Source organism: Chiloscyllium plagiosum, unplaced genomic scaffold, assembly GCF_037043375.1.
Source record: "Chiloscyllium plagiosum isolate Xiang-an unplaced genomic scaffold, Cpla_swu_hap1 HiC_scaffold_14, whole genome shotgun sequence".
Taxonomy (NCBI): Eukaryota; Metazoa; Chordata; class Chondrichthyes; order Orectolobiformes; family Hemiscylliidae; genus Chiloscyllium; species Chiloscyllium plagiosum.
In genome coordinates, this window is record NW_028270152.1 from 16935068 (window position 1) to 16949608 (window position 14541).

The window sequence follows — 14541 nt, forward strand, 5'->3', positions numbered from 1 at the left end:
CGCCCCAATTGAACCTTCACGCCTCATCTTTACATAGGCCGCCCTCTTCCATTTAACAAGGGATTCCAATTCCTTATTAAACCACGGCTCCCTCACACGACCCTTTCCTCCCTGCCTGACGGGCACATACTTATCAAGGACACTCAATAGTTGCTCCTTGAACAAGCTCCAGATATCAATTACACCCTTGCCTTGAAGCTTACTTTTCCAGGCCACACATCCTAAGTCATGCCTCACAGCATCATAATTTCCCTGACCCCATCTATAACTCTTGCCCTGCAGTGCACACTTATCCCTCTCCATCACTAGAGTAAAGGTCACCGAATTGTGGTCACTGTCCCCAAAGTGCTCACCTACCTCTAATTCTAACACCTGGCCTGGTTCATTACCCAGAACCAAATCCAGTATGGCCTCACCTCTTGTTGGCCTATCTACATATTGTGTCAGGAAACCCTCCTGCACACATTGGACAAACACTGACCCATCTAACGAACTTGAGCTATAGCTTTCCCAATTAATATCAGGAAAGTTAAAGTCCCCCATAACAACCACCCTATTACTTTCACTCTTCTCTTGAATCATCCTCGCAATCCTTTCTTCTACGTTTCTAGGACTATTAGGAGGCCTGTAAAAAACTCCTAACAGGGTGACCTCACCTTTCCTATTCCTAACCTCAGCCCAAACTACCTCAGATGGCGAGTCTTCATCCATCGTCCTTTCCACAGCTGTAATACTATCTTTGACAAGCAATGCCACACCTCCCCCTCTTTTACCCCCACCTCTGACCCTACTAAAACATTTAAACCCTGGAACCTGCAACAGCCAATCCTGTCCCTGTTCTACCCATGTCTCCGTAATAGCCACAACATCGAAGTCCCAGGTACCAACCCACGCTGCAAGTTCACCTACCTTATTTCGTATACTTCTTGCATTGAAGTATACACACTTCAAACCACTTTCCTGTTTACAGGCACCCTCCTTTGAAATTGATGCCATGTTCCTAACCTCCCTACATTCCAGGTCCTGCACCCTAAAGCTACAGTCTGGGTTCCCATGCCCCTGCAGAGTTAGTTTAAACCCCCCCCAAGAGCACTAGCAAACCTCCCACCAAGGATACTGGTGCCCCTCAGGTTCAGGTGTAGACCATCCTGTTTATAGAGGTCCCACCTTCCCCAGAAAGAACCCCAGTTATCCAAATACCGGAATCCCTCCCTCCTGCACCATCCCTGTAGCCACGCATTTAACTGTTCTCTCTCCCTATTCCTCGACTCTCTATCACGTGGCACGGGTAACAAACCAGAGACAACAACTCTGTTCGTTCTAACTCTGAGCTTCCAACCTAGCTCCCTGAAAGCCTGCCTAACATCCTCAGCGCTCCTCCTACCTATGTCATTGGTGCCAATGTGGACCACGACTTCGGGCTGCTCCCCCTCCCCCTTAAGGACCCGGAAAACATGATCAGAGACATCACGTACCCTTGCACCTGGGAGGCAACATACCAAACGTGAGTCTCTCTCGTTCCCACAAAACCTCCTATCTGTGCCCCGAACTATCGAGTCCCCAATTACTATTGCTCTGCTCTTCTCCACCCTTCCCTTCTGAGTAACGGGGACAGGCTCCGTTACCTTACACTACCCCTTACCTAACACTACGGGGACCCTTTGCAGATATTGTTGCGAGATTGGCATAATTTAATACTCATTTGAAAGATAGGGGTTCTCAGACAATTACTGGGGGAATGTGGTTGTTTCTGTATAATGTCTGGAGGAGAGGTGTGCACAATGATAGAATGGCTCTTAACAACTATTATTATCTGAAAAACCTAATATTTGGCAAGGCCTAGTTTGGCAGCAATCAAGGAATCCTTAATCTGGGTTTGTCGATGTCTGACAAGACACAAAGGAAATGGGTATGCTCATTAAAAAGAAAACAAAATCTTGACTGTGTTTATAACTAGTTTTTCTTGGTTAGATTAAGAATTAAATTTATGAACTGCTTCCCACTGCTATTGCAAATATAACTGAATATTCCATAGGTATATTGTTGCAATAGCTCAGTGTTGGATAAATGCTATTCCTCATACTATAAACCACAGGCAGAGTGAAGCCACTCTGATTCACTGGCAGTCCCAGCAGTGACAGAGCTCAGTAGTGTTACACAATCTGATGCAGGATGAAGACACCAAAGGATTCCAGGATCTAGGTAAATTATGAGGCATTATAGAATATAATCCCTTCAATGTGGAAACAGGCCATTTGGCCCAGCAAGTCCACACCAACTTTCCAAAGAGCATCCCACCCAGACTCATCCTCCTACACTATCCCTGTACCCCTGCATTTCCCCTGGCTAACCCATCTAGCCTGCACATCCCTGGACACCATAGCATGGCCAATCCACCTAACCTGCATGTCTTGGGAGGAAACCCGGAGCACCTGCACGAAACACTCGCAGGCACGGAGAGAATATGCAAACCCCACACAGACAGTCGCCTGAGGCTGGAATTGAACCCAGGTCCCTGGTGCTGGGAGGCAGCAATATTAACCACTGAGACACCATGCCACATTGGGTGTTGAGGGTTTTGTCTCCTTAGGGAGGGGTGTGTGAATGGGGAAGCGGGATTAGTTTTAGATTGTATGAGGATTGGAGGAGACTCCCTTCTGTGTGGGTGGTCCCAATATGCAAAATTTGTACCCATACTTCCTCCTGCCAGCCAACGTATGTGAGGTAACACCTGAGGATATTTGAACTTTTAACAATCCAGAAAATCACCAATTCTCACAAGGTAGCTATTGTTGGAGTCCATATGTTCCTCCCTTTGTGAACATATAGACTTTCCTATATTGATCAGATAATCATTTCACTTTTTGCTCATTCTATCACTGAAGGACTTGTTTGAAGACATCCAATGGCTGGTCATTTTTGCTTTGCAATCTATCTTCAGCAACAATATCATTGACAAGGTAGGACTTGAACACGACCCAGATGAGAAGACTACTTTTTTATAATGCAGACCAATGCTTGATTATAAATAGTGGATGTGTAATAAGTCTGTTGTCATGTTTCGTGGGGCGACGCTGTGAAATCCTGATCTTCTGATGCTGTACAAAAATGTTTCTCTCCATAAAGCTGGTACACCATTTAGGGCTGGCTTTGAAATTGGCAGTGACTCACAGAGTCATCAAGCTATACAACATGGAAACAGAGCCTTCGGTCCAACTGGTCCATGCCGATCAGATATCCTAAATAAATCTAGTCCCATTTGCTAGCACTTGGCCCATATCCCTGTAAACCCTTCCCACTAATATACCAGATGCCTGTTAAATGTCGTGATTGTACCAGCCTCCACCACTTCCTCTGGCAGCTCATCCATACACACACCACCCTCCGTGTGAAAAAAGTTGCCCCTTAGGTCCCTTTTAGATCCTTCCCCTCTCACCTTAAACCTATGCCCTCTTGTTCTGGACACTCCCTGTTCTTGCTTCTCCCAGGCTGAAGATCCAGGTTGATCTTCATGAAACTGAGAAGCCAATCTGGTGATTTTTATCAATTCACTTTGCAACTTTATTTTCCAATTGTGATCATGCACACCAGACATTCCCGGGTTTGCATGTTTATTCTTATTCGCATGCTCAAGCTGTGCAGAAAGCTTCTTAATAATCTCTAACACTCTTCCCTGAAAACTTGAATGCTGTACTGGATGCCCAATTAATTGCTTTCTACGCAATTTCAATGACTTTAGGTTTGAACTGGGCTGTGTATCCACTGGAACCTTGTTGCTATATTTGGGGGACAAGATTGAAGGGAATGCAGCATACACCACTGATGAGGAAGCTCTGACATTGCACGCTGATGTGCACAGACATGAGTTGAACAGCCAACTTCACAGTAATGTTGTCCTAAGTTTCTATTGAAGAGATTTGTATAGTACAAGTTTGACTTCAGGTAAGTGCAAAGAGTTTGGACTTTCTGTCGAAACTTCAGGGATTAACCTATAAGAAGGCATATGAAAAATGAATAATAGTTTTGCCAAAAGTTGGAGTGGACATTTGCACGATATCAATCTGATTTGATTTGATTTATTGTCATTTGTATTTATTACAAGAAAGGTGAAAGATGGTAATTAGTATTACCACTCTCCACTGCCATATTAAAACACAGAAAATAAACCAAGATGCAGAAAAACAGAACAATAAAACTCGTAGTCTTGTCTCAACAAAGTTAGGTGGGCTTTGGAACATTGCTCATTTGATAATTATGTTGACAGCTGTATATTATTTCCAGCCTCACTAAAATATTTAACATGTTATCCAAGTGCAGTGGCCTATGCCTTGTTTTACCCCTGGTCACTTCAGAGTTTTTATCTAACATCATAAGCCCTGACAGATCACTGCCCACATTGTTTGGCTCTGTGTTATGGTTCATTGCAGTTTCGCTTCATGTTTGGACCACACAGAAACATGGTTTCTTATTAAAGCTAAATCATAGAGATGCTTGCACATGTTATCATAGTCTCACTGTCTTATTAGAGAGAGAGAGTTGACTGCAAGTTTAACTTGAGGGTCACTATATCTCAGGTGTGGAGTGAGATTAGAAGGCAGAACCTTCCTGGTAACGTCAGCTGGAATTAAACTCATACTGTTTTGCTATTACTGTGCATTGGAAACCTGCTGTCCAGGCAACTGAGCTAACCTACCCACAGCCCTGACTCAAGCAGTGGTTAAGGAACAACAAAAAAACAAATCAGAAATGAAATCTTCTTCATGAGAAAGAGCTCAAAACCTGTCAGGCAAAATGCATAACTGCCATAGACTGCTCATCTGTGGACCTGATGGGTTCTGAAATGGAGTCCTTATAAAGGTTCATAAAATCATGCAGGGCATAGATAAGACGAATAGCAAAGGTCTTTTCCCTAGGGAAGTCTAAAGCTAGAGGGCATAACTTTAAGGCGAGAGGGGAAAGATTTAAAATAGACCTGAGGGGCAATACTTTCAAACAGAGGGTGGTGAGTTTATGGAATGAACTGCCAGAGGAAGTGGTAGTTGCAGGTACAGTTTCAATATTTAAAAGATATTTGGACAGGTACGTGAATGGGGAAGGTTTGGAGGGAAATGGGCCAAATGCAGGTAAATGGGACTAGATTAGTTTACGATATCTTGTTGGCATGGATGAGTGGGACCAAGATGTCTGTTTCCGTGCTGTATGATTCTATGTCTCAAAGACTTACGACCCAAAGGAGTAGACAGGAAGTTGTCGTTACCTTAAAGTAATCTAGGAATTCTGCCATTGTCATCTCTTCACCATTTGGTTTAATGCCTTGGACATCTATGTGATCCCACAATGTCCATTCTTTATCACGATACTGCAACATTAAAAAGACAGAGTTAGTCACATTGTCACCATGGATAGTTGTATAAGACTAGGATCTGTGATAGTCTCAAGGTGTCTACCAAGAGTCATCACAGAACATTTACAAAGAAAAGACAGGTTGTTGTAGGGATGTCTTACTGCAGTTATACAAGGCCTTGGTGAGACCTCACCTGGAATACTGCATGTAGTTTTGGCCTCCCTATCGAAGAGAGACTATACATGCCATAAAGAAAGTGTAACTGAGGTTCACTAGGACAACACCGGGGATGTCAGGACTCTCCTATGAGAGATTAGTTTGACTGGGCCTGTATTTCCTAGAGTCTAGGAGGATGAGAGGAGATTGACTGAAATAGATACAATTTTAACAGATCTGGGCAGACTAGATGCAGGGAGAATATTTTCCCGAGTTGGGGAGTCTAGAATCAGGGGACACCATCTCAGTACATGGGGTAGACCAGTTAGGATTGAATTAAGAAAAACATTCTTCACTCAAAGGCTAGTGAAGCTGTGGAATTCTCTACCAGTGAAGGTTGTGAAGACCATGTCATTGAATATATTCAGGAAAGAAATCGATACATGTAAAGGCATCAAGGGGTATAGGGAGAAAGAAGGATTTATGGAATTTATAGAATTGTTATGGGGTAGAAAGAGACCATTTAGCCCATTGAGCCTGGACTAGCTCATTAATTGAACACCAGGTGCCAATCTCCTACTTTTCCCACATACCCTTGCACATTAGTTTTATCCAAAATTATCCAATGCCCTTTTGAATGCCTCCACTACACTTCTAGCCAGTTCATTCCACACCCAAACAACCCACTGGGTAAAAAAAAAGGGTTTCCTCACATCACTGTTGCATCTTTTGTGCATCACCTTAAATCTATGACCACTAACCTAGAAAAAGTATCATTGCTTGTTATGAAATCCAATCTGGCTCAATAATGTCCTTTAGGAGAGGACATCCAGGCAGATCTTTATTAATTTAGCTCATTTTCCAACAGCAGTTGTGGGATTTGAATCAAAGAATCTAACCCTGTGACATTACCACTATACCATTGTCCCCGTCCCAATTAAGACACTACCTTGGGATCTTTTACATTCACCCTCAAAGGACAGATAGGGCCTCAGTTTTATGTTTTGATCCAAAATATGTACGTCCAGTAGCACAGCACGCCTGGTGTACAGGACTTCTGCATGGTGAAGGGTGGGTTTGTATTTTGCACCCAGGTTCCAGAGGTGGGAGCTGGACCCACGACCACTTGAATGATGCAGGGGATGTTACAAGTATCAATGGCATGGGAGAGTGGTATTCAATGAGTTGACAAGTTGTTGGAAGGCCAGGAAAGCAATATGGCATTGAGGTAGAGGATCGGCCACCATCCTAATGAATGGTAGAGCAAGTTTGTAGGACTGGATGGCCTACTTTTACTTCTTGGATCTTTGTAACCACAAATCAGCTGCTCACAGCCCATAACAAAAACAAAATAAGCTTTGGTTGGTGGGTGGGGAGGGGTGGATGTTGGGGGTTGGTGGGTATGGGTGTGGATATACCCATAATACTGTTTGGAAAGAGCTTCAATTCAGGATGGTGAGTGGTTTACATGGGTGCTGATCTTCCCATGCATCTACAACCCTGGTCTTTCTGGATGGTACAGGCCCTGGATTTGGAAGGTGCTGGAGAAGGTGAACTAAGACTTATTTTTTAAAAAAAATGCGCTTTCACAGGGGAGGGAAACCATGTGACTTTAGGTTTGAATGTTGAATGTTGACACGCGATTTGAGAATGATTGCTCATCAAAAATCACGTAATAGTTATTTTGATTATAATAATTGCCTAAGTTCACATTAAGTAAGCAAAACAAAAACAATAATAAATATAGCTGTTCAATTATACAATTCTTTTTGTTTTGGGGGTTTGTGGAATTTTAGAAGCTGGGGTTCCAGACGTAGAAAAGTTGAGAAGCACTGAGTTAAAGAGCTCCAAGTTTGTATTTGTGCTTGTGTGTTTTGTGAAGGGGACAGAGATGATTCGTACTTTCCTCCTTGTTTATATGCATCTGTTTGCACATGTACATTGGAGACAGATACTCTGTACGCAATTTAGCCTGAGGGCAAGACTGAACTTTACTTGTTTACTTACGAAAATAAAAGCTAAAATTTCTTCAAATTTACTTAGACTTCAGACTGTATGCTTAATATTTACATTCCATGGCAGAGCGACTAAAGCTGAGACAGAGACCATTCGGACAGTTGAATTTGTACTAGCTCCCTGAAAATTGCACCGTGTCACAAACACAACTCACCAGAAAACAAAAGATTTTATGTTAAAACATTATCTGAGCCAATGACTGGAAAAACCGTGGAGTGAAACAATGGGTGACATCACTTACAGAAAGTCCCCGAAGGGAGTCCCATTGTTTTCAAATCAATAGCAGAACCTTTTAACATAGAAAAGAACCGCTTCACAGAGGAAAGCTAATGCTGAGCTGACTCTACCGTTATGGCACCGTAGCAGTCCTCTATATTTGGGACTCCATGAAAAAACTAAATTCACCATAGTTCTACCGGACCATAGGGCTGCTCTCTCATTAGAGAGAATGGGTATATGAATAGGAAGGGTTTAAATGGATATGGGTCAAATGCTGGCAAATGGGACTAGAATATTTTTGGATATCTGGTTGGCGTGGACGAGTTGGGCTAAAGGGTCTCTTTTCCATGCTGTACATCTTTATGGCTCTAAACAACTGGTGGTAGTTTAACCTATGGATCACCACATCTTAGGCGAAGGGAGAAGTTGGAAAGGAGAGTTATTCATGGTCAACTCAGCTGGTGTGGGAATTGAACCCACACTGTTGGCTTCACTGTTGGGACCACATTTCACAAAGCAGCCCTTATTTCACAACAGCAGCTACAGAATACTCAACTTTAGCTTTTGAGTGATGGCATTACTGGCAAAGACAGTGGCCAAAGGGCTCCTTCTATGTTGTATGACTCTATGTCAGCATTTATTGCCCATCCCCATTTGCCCTTGGTCTGATTGGCTGTCCAGGTATTTTCACAGCACTGTGAAGAACGAACCTTGTTGCTGTGGGTCTGGAGTCTTACATAGGCCAGACCAGGTAAGGACAGCAGATTGTCTTCTCTAAAGGATATTAGTGAAGCAGATGCATTTTCACAGCAATCAAAAATGGGTTCACAACCACAATTAATGAGAATATCTTGCAAATTTATTAATTCATTGAATTTAAACTACTTCAGCTGTTGTGGTGGAATTTGAACCCATTTGAACTCATACAGTTCCAAAACAAGGATATCATCACCTTTAAATAAATCTAATTCACAGAAATTTTCACATTTGGAGAAAAAAAATTCAAATTAAAAAAATTGATTTGTGCCTTGAATTTTGTAGAATTATGCTATTTACAGTATAGATGGAGGCCATTCAACCCATCATGTCTATACCGGCTTCCAAAAGACCTACCCAGCTAATCCCACTCTCCAGTTTATAGCCCTCGAAATTCATCCCTTCCATATATATATTCAGCTCTCTTTTGAAACTTCCAATGGAATCTGCCTCCATCACTCTCCCAGTGTACGAGAAGTGTCTAATATATTGTCCCATTTCTGAAAAATCTCAACAAGGAAATTAGTAGCAGGAGCTGTCTGGGAGTGGTAGAGATTGGGGAGTGAGGTGCTCATCTGTTCAGCCACAGTGGGTACAGGGTTCAATCAAGTCTCTCTGTGACTTACAATAGATATAGACTTCAAATTAAAACTGTCTCAAAAAACTGGGCTTGTTCAAAACATTTTCAATGAGCCTGGGAGTCATCACTGACCAGAAATTGAATTAGAGTCTAGATTAGAGTGGTGCTGGAAAAGCACAGCAGGTCAGGCAGCATCCGAGAAGCAGGAAAATTGATGTTTCGGGCAAAAGCTCTTTATTCCTATCTGCTCCACCCTCCCCTCCGACCTGCCACCTTTACCCCCACCTCCATTTACCTATCACACTGTCAGCTACCTTCTCCCCAGCCCCACCCCCTTCCCATTTATCTCTCCACCCCTGAGGCTCTCAGCCTCATTCCTGATGAAGGGCTTTTGCCCGAAACATCTATTTTCCTGCTCCTTGGATGCTGCCTGATCTGCTGTGCTTTTCTGATCTCCAGCATCTGCAGTCCTCACTTTCACCCAGAAATTGAATTAGACTAGCCATAAAAACACAGTGGCTACAAAAGTAGTTCAGAGACTAGGAATACTAAAGTGATTAACTCATCTCCTGACTCCCCAAAGCCTGTCTACCACTGACAAGACGCAAATCAGGAGTGCGATGGAATATTCCCCACCTGCCTGGATGAGTGCAGCTCCAACAACACTCAAGAACTTGACACTATCCAGGACAAAGCAGGCCCCTTGACTGGTGCTGCATCACAAGCATCCACCCCTCTACCACCAACACTCAATATCAGCAGCATGTACTATCTACAGAAATTCATCAAGGCTCCCCTGACTGCACCTTCCCAACCCACAAGCACTTCCATCTCGAAGAGTACTGACAACAGATACATGGAAACATCACGATCTGCAAGCTCCCTTCAAGCCACTTACCATCCTGACTTGGAAAAATATCACCGTTCCTTCAGTGTTGCTGGGTCAAAATCTTGTGATTTCGTCCCTCAGGGCACTATGGGTCTACTTACAGCACATGGACTGCAGTGGGTACTGGAAGGCAGCTCACTACCAGCTTCTCAAGGGCAACTAGGGACGGGCAACAAATGCTGGCCCCATCAACGAAGCCACTTCCCATGAATTAATTTTTTAAAACTGTTAACATTTTAGTACTCACACAGCCTAATTTATAGTTTGTAACCAAAAAAAACAATAAAAATCAGTAGTCGTGACTAAGTTCCAAGGTGAAAATGATTGCAATCTGGTTTTAAGGTTCAATCCCTTTGGCTCACCCCACCCTTACAGTCTCCCATCCCACTTCCCCTAATTCTGAGCTACATCAAAATGCCTCTACAACACAAGAAAAAAAATGACTGAACTTGTTAAATTATGAAACACGTATATATCCACATACATCTCCCTATATATAATAAGAGGTAAACCTTCTTTCCTTAGGTTACAGAAGTGAGCACTAATGACTAGAATCCGCAGCTTTGGAAACTACAGCAAGCTCTGGGGTCAGCAGTTTACCACTGCAGTCTCCAATTGGAAACAGTTTTTAAGAGACAAATAACTGGTGTGATTGATGCATTTGGCTGTGATATCAGTACAGCAGCTATTAATCCATTTTCCTCCTATAAACCTGATATAATACAAATGGTTTGTTCTAATTTCCCTTTATTCAAACCATATATGCATAGTTTCGGGTGTCATGTGTTCTCCCTCTCCACACACATGTACTCCCTATCTGTACAGGTATCCGTTCCATCCTCTCAACTCTTTGTACAGGATGAAAAAAAAAGAACACTATTAAGCTGCATAAATCTCCCAGCTCATATTAATGTCTTAAGCTCCCCGCCCCATTATTTCATCGGTCTCTCTGTCACATTTTCTTGGCACATCTGGCTAAGTTCATGCATCTTTTCCAAAAGTAATGGAGTGCGCGTTTGTGGGGTGGAGGGGGGGGCGGGGGGGTCTCACCCACAGCTGCTCCATCTCTTCCCAGCCCGTTTCCTGTCTCCATCAATCCACATGTGAAGTGGGGGAGGAAAAGGAGAGAGCTGAGAGCGGAAATGCTGCCACAGGCTGATGTGAGCCAACAGCCCAGGCTGGTCTGATCATTCCACAGGCCAGTTTAATGTCACACATACTGCAGGAATAAGAGCAACCAAATAATAGCAAGCAGGTTGCTAATGAGGAACACATTTCAGGAGCAGTCCCTCTCAGTCTCTGTTCACTATTTGCAAGTTAACAGCTAAAGTGGGGCAATTGCCACAGGTTCGGCTTCTCATTGAAGATTGTGCTTTTATAAGTCAAAACATGATCTGTCGGTGCTAAACACAGCCTGCAGACGATAAAATTAATTTAGCCTGCTATTTGGTGGGTCTGCTAAATGAAAAATTGAACCTCCTCAGAAATGAAAGGAGTAAGCTAAAATAGAGATTGCACTATCTGGAATGATACAGTACCTCGAAGCAGAAAAATCTAAAACAAAATAATTAACTCTTTAAGGGGAAGATTCACTTACTTTGAATAAAAATTCAGTTTGGTTAGAAAGTACTTCATCTGTTGACACTGAGAAACTGGATGTGACACAGCTGATAACAGATACATTCCGAAAGGGGTTGGGGTTGACTTGAGAACACGACGTGTACCAATGTCATTTGGACTAAATGTTCAATTATTTTTCCAATGCATTTGGTGTTTTTACGACTGTTTTAATTAAGCCCAGCTCACCTGGACTCCCATCCGGTGAGGATTGAGAATTTGCAGTGCCAGAGGTTAGAGTCCATTTCTTATAGAGGGTTTCCTATTTCTCCCCACCTCCCCCCGCCTCCACCCCCCACCCAGGCTGCAGTTTTAACTGCTCACATTTAATCCCTGTTTAATCTGTGATTACCTCAAACACTCCAAAGCATCACTGCATCAGCCATTGCCTGATCTTTCAAAAAGACTGGAGATTATAGTATCAATGTTATTCAGAATCTTGTCCTAACTTGTGTGAGCCTACAGCCAGCACACTTCAGTTCAAGCCATGCGCTCGCAAGAGTGGATGCGTCCTTTTGGATAAGGGTGGCTCCAAATGAGGTGGCATTAAACATGTCTCACAATAGGAAATTCATCATAATAGGACGTGGTGATTTGAATTATATTTCAGGAAGCATCAGACTTGGGTGTGGGGCTTCCTGGAGAAATTAGGATCTCCTTTACAAGGCTGTGGATCCGATAATGGGAGAGAGGATCCCTCAAAACTTTGACTATGCAAAAAAAATTAAATTATTATCTCTGATGCAACAGAGGAACTGACTCATGTCAGAAAATAATCCTTGCAAAATTCAATTCTTATTGTATGAGTTAACAAAAGACTGCTTTGTGCCTAGATTTTTGTTTTAAATTTGTTTACAGGATGTTTCTGGCTAAGCTAGTCTCATTTCCCAGATAGTTAGGAATCAGCCAGCACATTGCTGTGGGTCTGAAATTCAGGTAAGGACAGCAGATTTCTTTCCTTGATGGACATTAGTGAACCAGACAGGTTATTAACCACAATCACCATTAGGTTCATTTTTTTTTAAATTCCAGACTTTTATTGAATACAGTTCAGAGTCTTGTTTTGAACTGAATTCGATATTAATCTTGGGTTCAATTTTCATTATAGGCCATGGTTCAAGCCCCTATTCTCAGCATATTAGCCTGGGGTAAAAACAATGACTGCAGATGCTGGAAACCAGATTCTAGATCAGTGGTGCTGGAAGAGCACAGCAATTCAGGCAGCATCCGAGGACAGGCAAAATCGACGTTTCGGGCAAAAGCCCTTCATCAGGAATGATGAAGGGCTTTTGCCCGAAACGTCGATTTTGCCTGTCCTCGGATGCTGCCTGAATTGCTGTGCTCTTCCAGCACCACTGATCTAGAATATTAGCCTGGGGACCTGGATTACTTGTGTGTGACACACCTAATGAATAACGGAGAAGTGAATATGCTCCTGGCCCATATCCCTTCAAGCCTTTCCTATTCATGTACTTATCCAAATGTCTTTTAAACGTCACAATTGTCCACCACTTCCTCAGGAAGTTCATTCAAAATGTGAACCACCCTCTGTAAAAAGTCTGCCCCTTGTGTCTTGTTTAAATCTCTCTCCTCTCAACTTAAAATGTGTCCCCTAGTCTTGGAATCCCTCATCCTAAGGAAAAGACAACTATCATTAACTCTATCTATCCCCCCCATTATTTTATAAACATCTATAAAAGGTCACCTTTCAACTTCCTATGCTCCAGTGAAAAAAGTCCCAGCCTATCCAGCCTTTATTTATAACTCAAACCTTCCATACTTGGCAACATCCTGGCAAATCTCTTCGGAACCATCTCCAGCTTAATAATATCCATCCTATAATTGGGTGATCAGAACTGGACACAGTATTCCAAAAGAGGCCTCACCAATGTCCTTTACAACCTCAACATGACTACCCAACTCCTAGACTCAAAGAACTGAGCAATGAAGGCAAGTCTTTTTAAACATCCTGTCTATATGTAATGCAAACTTCAAAGAAATATGTATCCCTACATTCCCTACAGGGTGGCAAGGTGGTTCAGTGGTTAGCACTGCTAAGGCATAACACCAGGGACTTGGGTTCGATTCCAGTGTCAGATGACTGTCTGTGTGGAGTTGTGCACATTCTCCTTCTGTCTGTGTGGGTTTCCTCCAGGTGCTCCGGTTTCCTCCCACAGTCCAAAGATGTGCAGATTAGGTGGATTAGCCATGCTAAATTTTCCACAGTGTTCAGGGGTGCGTAGGTTAGGTGCATTGGTCTGGGGTAAATATAGGGTAGGGGAATGGGTCTGGGTGGGTTACTCTCCGGAGGGTTGGTGTGGACTTGGGCCGAAGGGCCTGTTTCCACACTGTAGGGATTCTATATTTTATATATAATCCCTCTGTTCTACAACACTAGCCAAGGCCCTACCATTAATTGTATAAGCACAACCCCTTGTGTATTACACCAAATTGCAATAGCTTGCATTTATCCAGATTGAACTCCATCTGCCATTTTTCAGCCCATTGACCCATTTGTAAAAACGTCTTCACTGTCTACTATGCCAACAATATTAGTGCTGTCTGCAAATTTACTAACCATGCCTTCTGTACTCTCACCCAAAATATTTTATATAAATGACAAACAAAAACGGACCCAGAACTGATCCCTGTGGAACACCATGTTTCCAGGCATATTACAATACCCTTTGGTACAATATATAATCACACATGATCTATTACAGATTTTATTACCTTTCTGTGGATTTTCCAAGAAGCTAAATTCCAGTTTCAAATGATAGGTATGAATTCATTAAGTTCTGGATCTTAAGGAAGAAATGTAGCAAACTGAGTCCATTAATTGGCTTTGAAGCATCACTACATGGTTCAAGCTTGCATCAAGGCAAGAGGCTAAACATTAAACAAAGTTCTGATGGAGGGTAACTGGACCTGAAACATTTACTCTGCTTTCTCTCCACTGGTACT

The 14541-nt window shown here is 42.7% G+C and overlaps 1 protein-coding gene across 1 annotated transcript in view; it reads right to left on the reverse strand.

The window, feature by feature from the left end:
* The window catches only part of uba1 (ubiquitin-like modifier activating enzyme 1), a 297482-nt gene that overhangs the window by 20554 nt on the left and 262387 nt on the right, over nt 1–14541 (reverse strand). The window contains exon 23 of the mRNA XM_087994098.1: nt 5258–5359. Coding sequence (XP_087850224.1) covers nt 5258–5359 — 102 coding nt within the window. The remainder of the gene's footprint in view (nt 1–5257; nt 5360–14541) is intronic.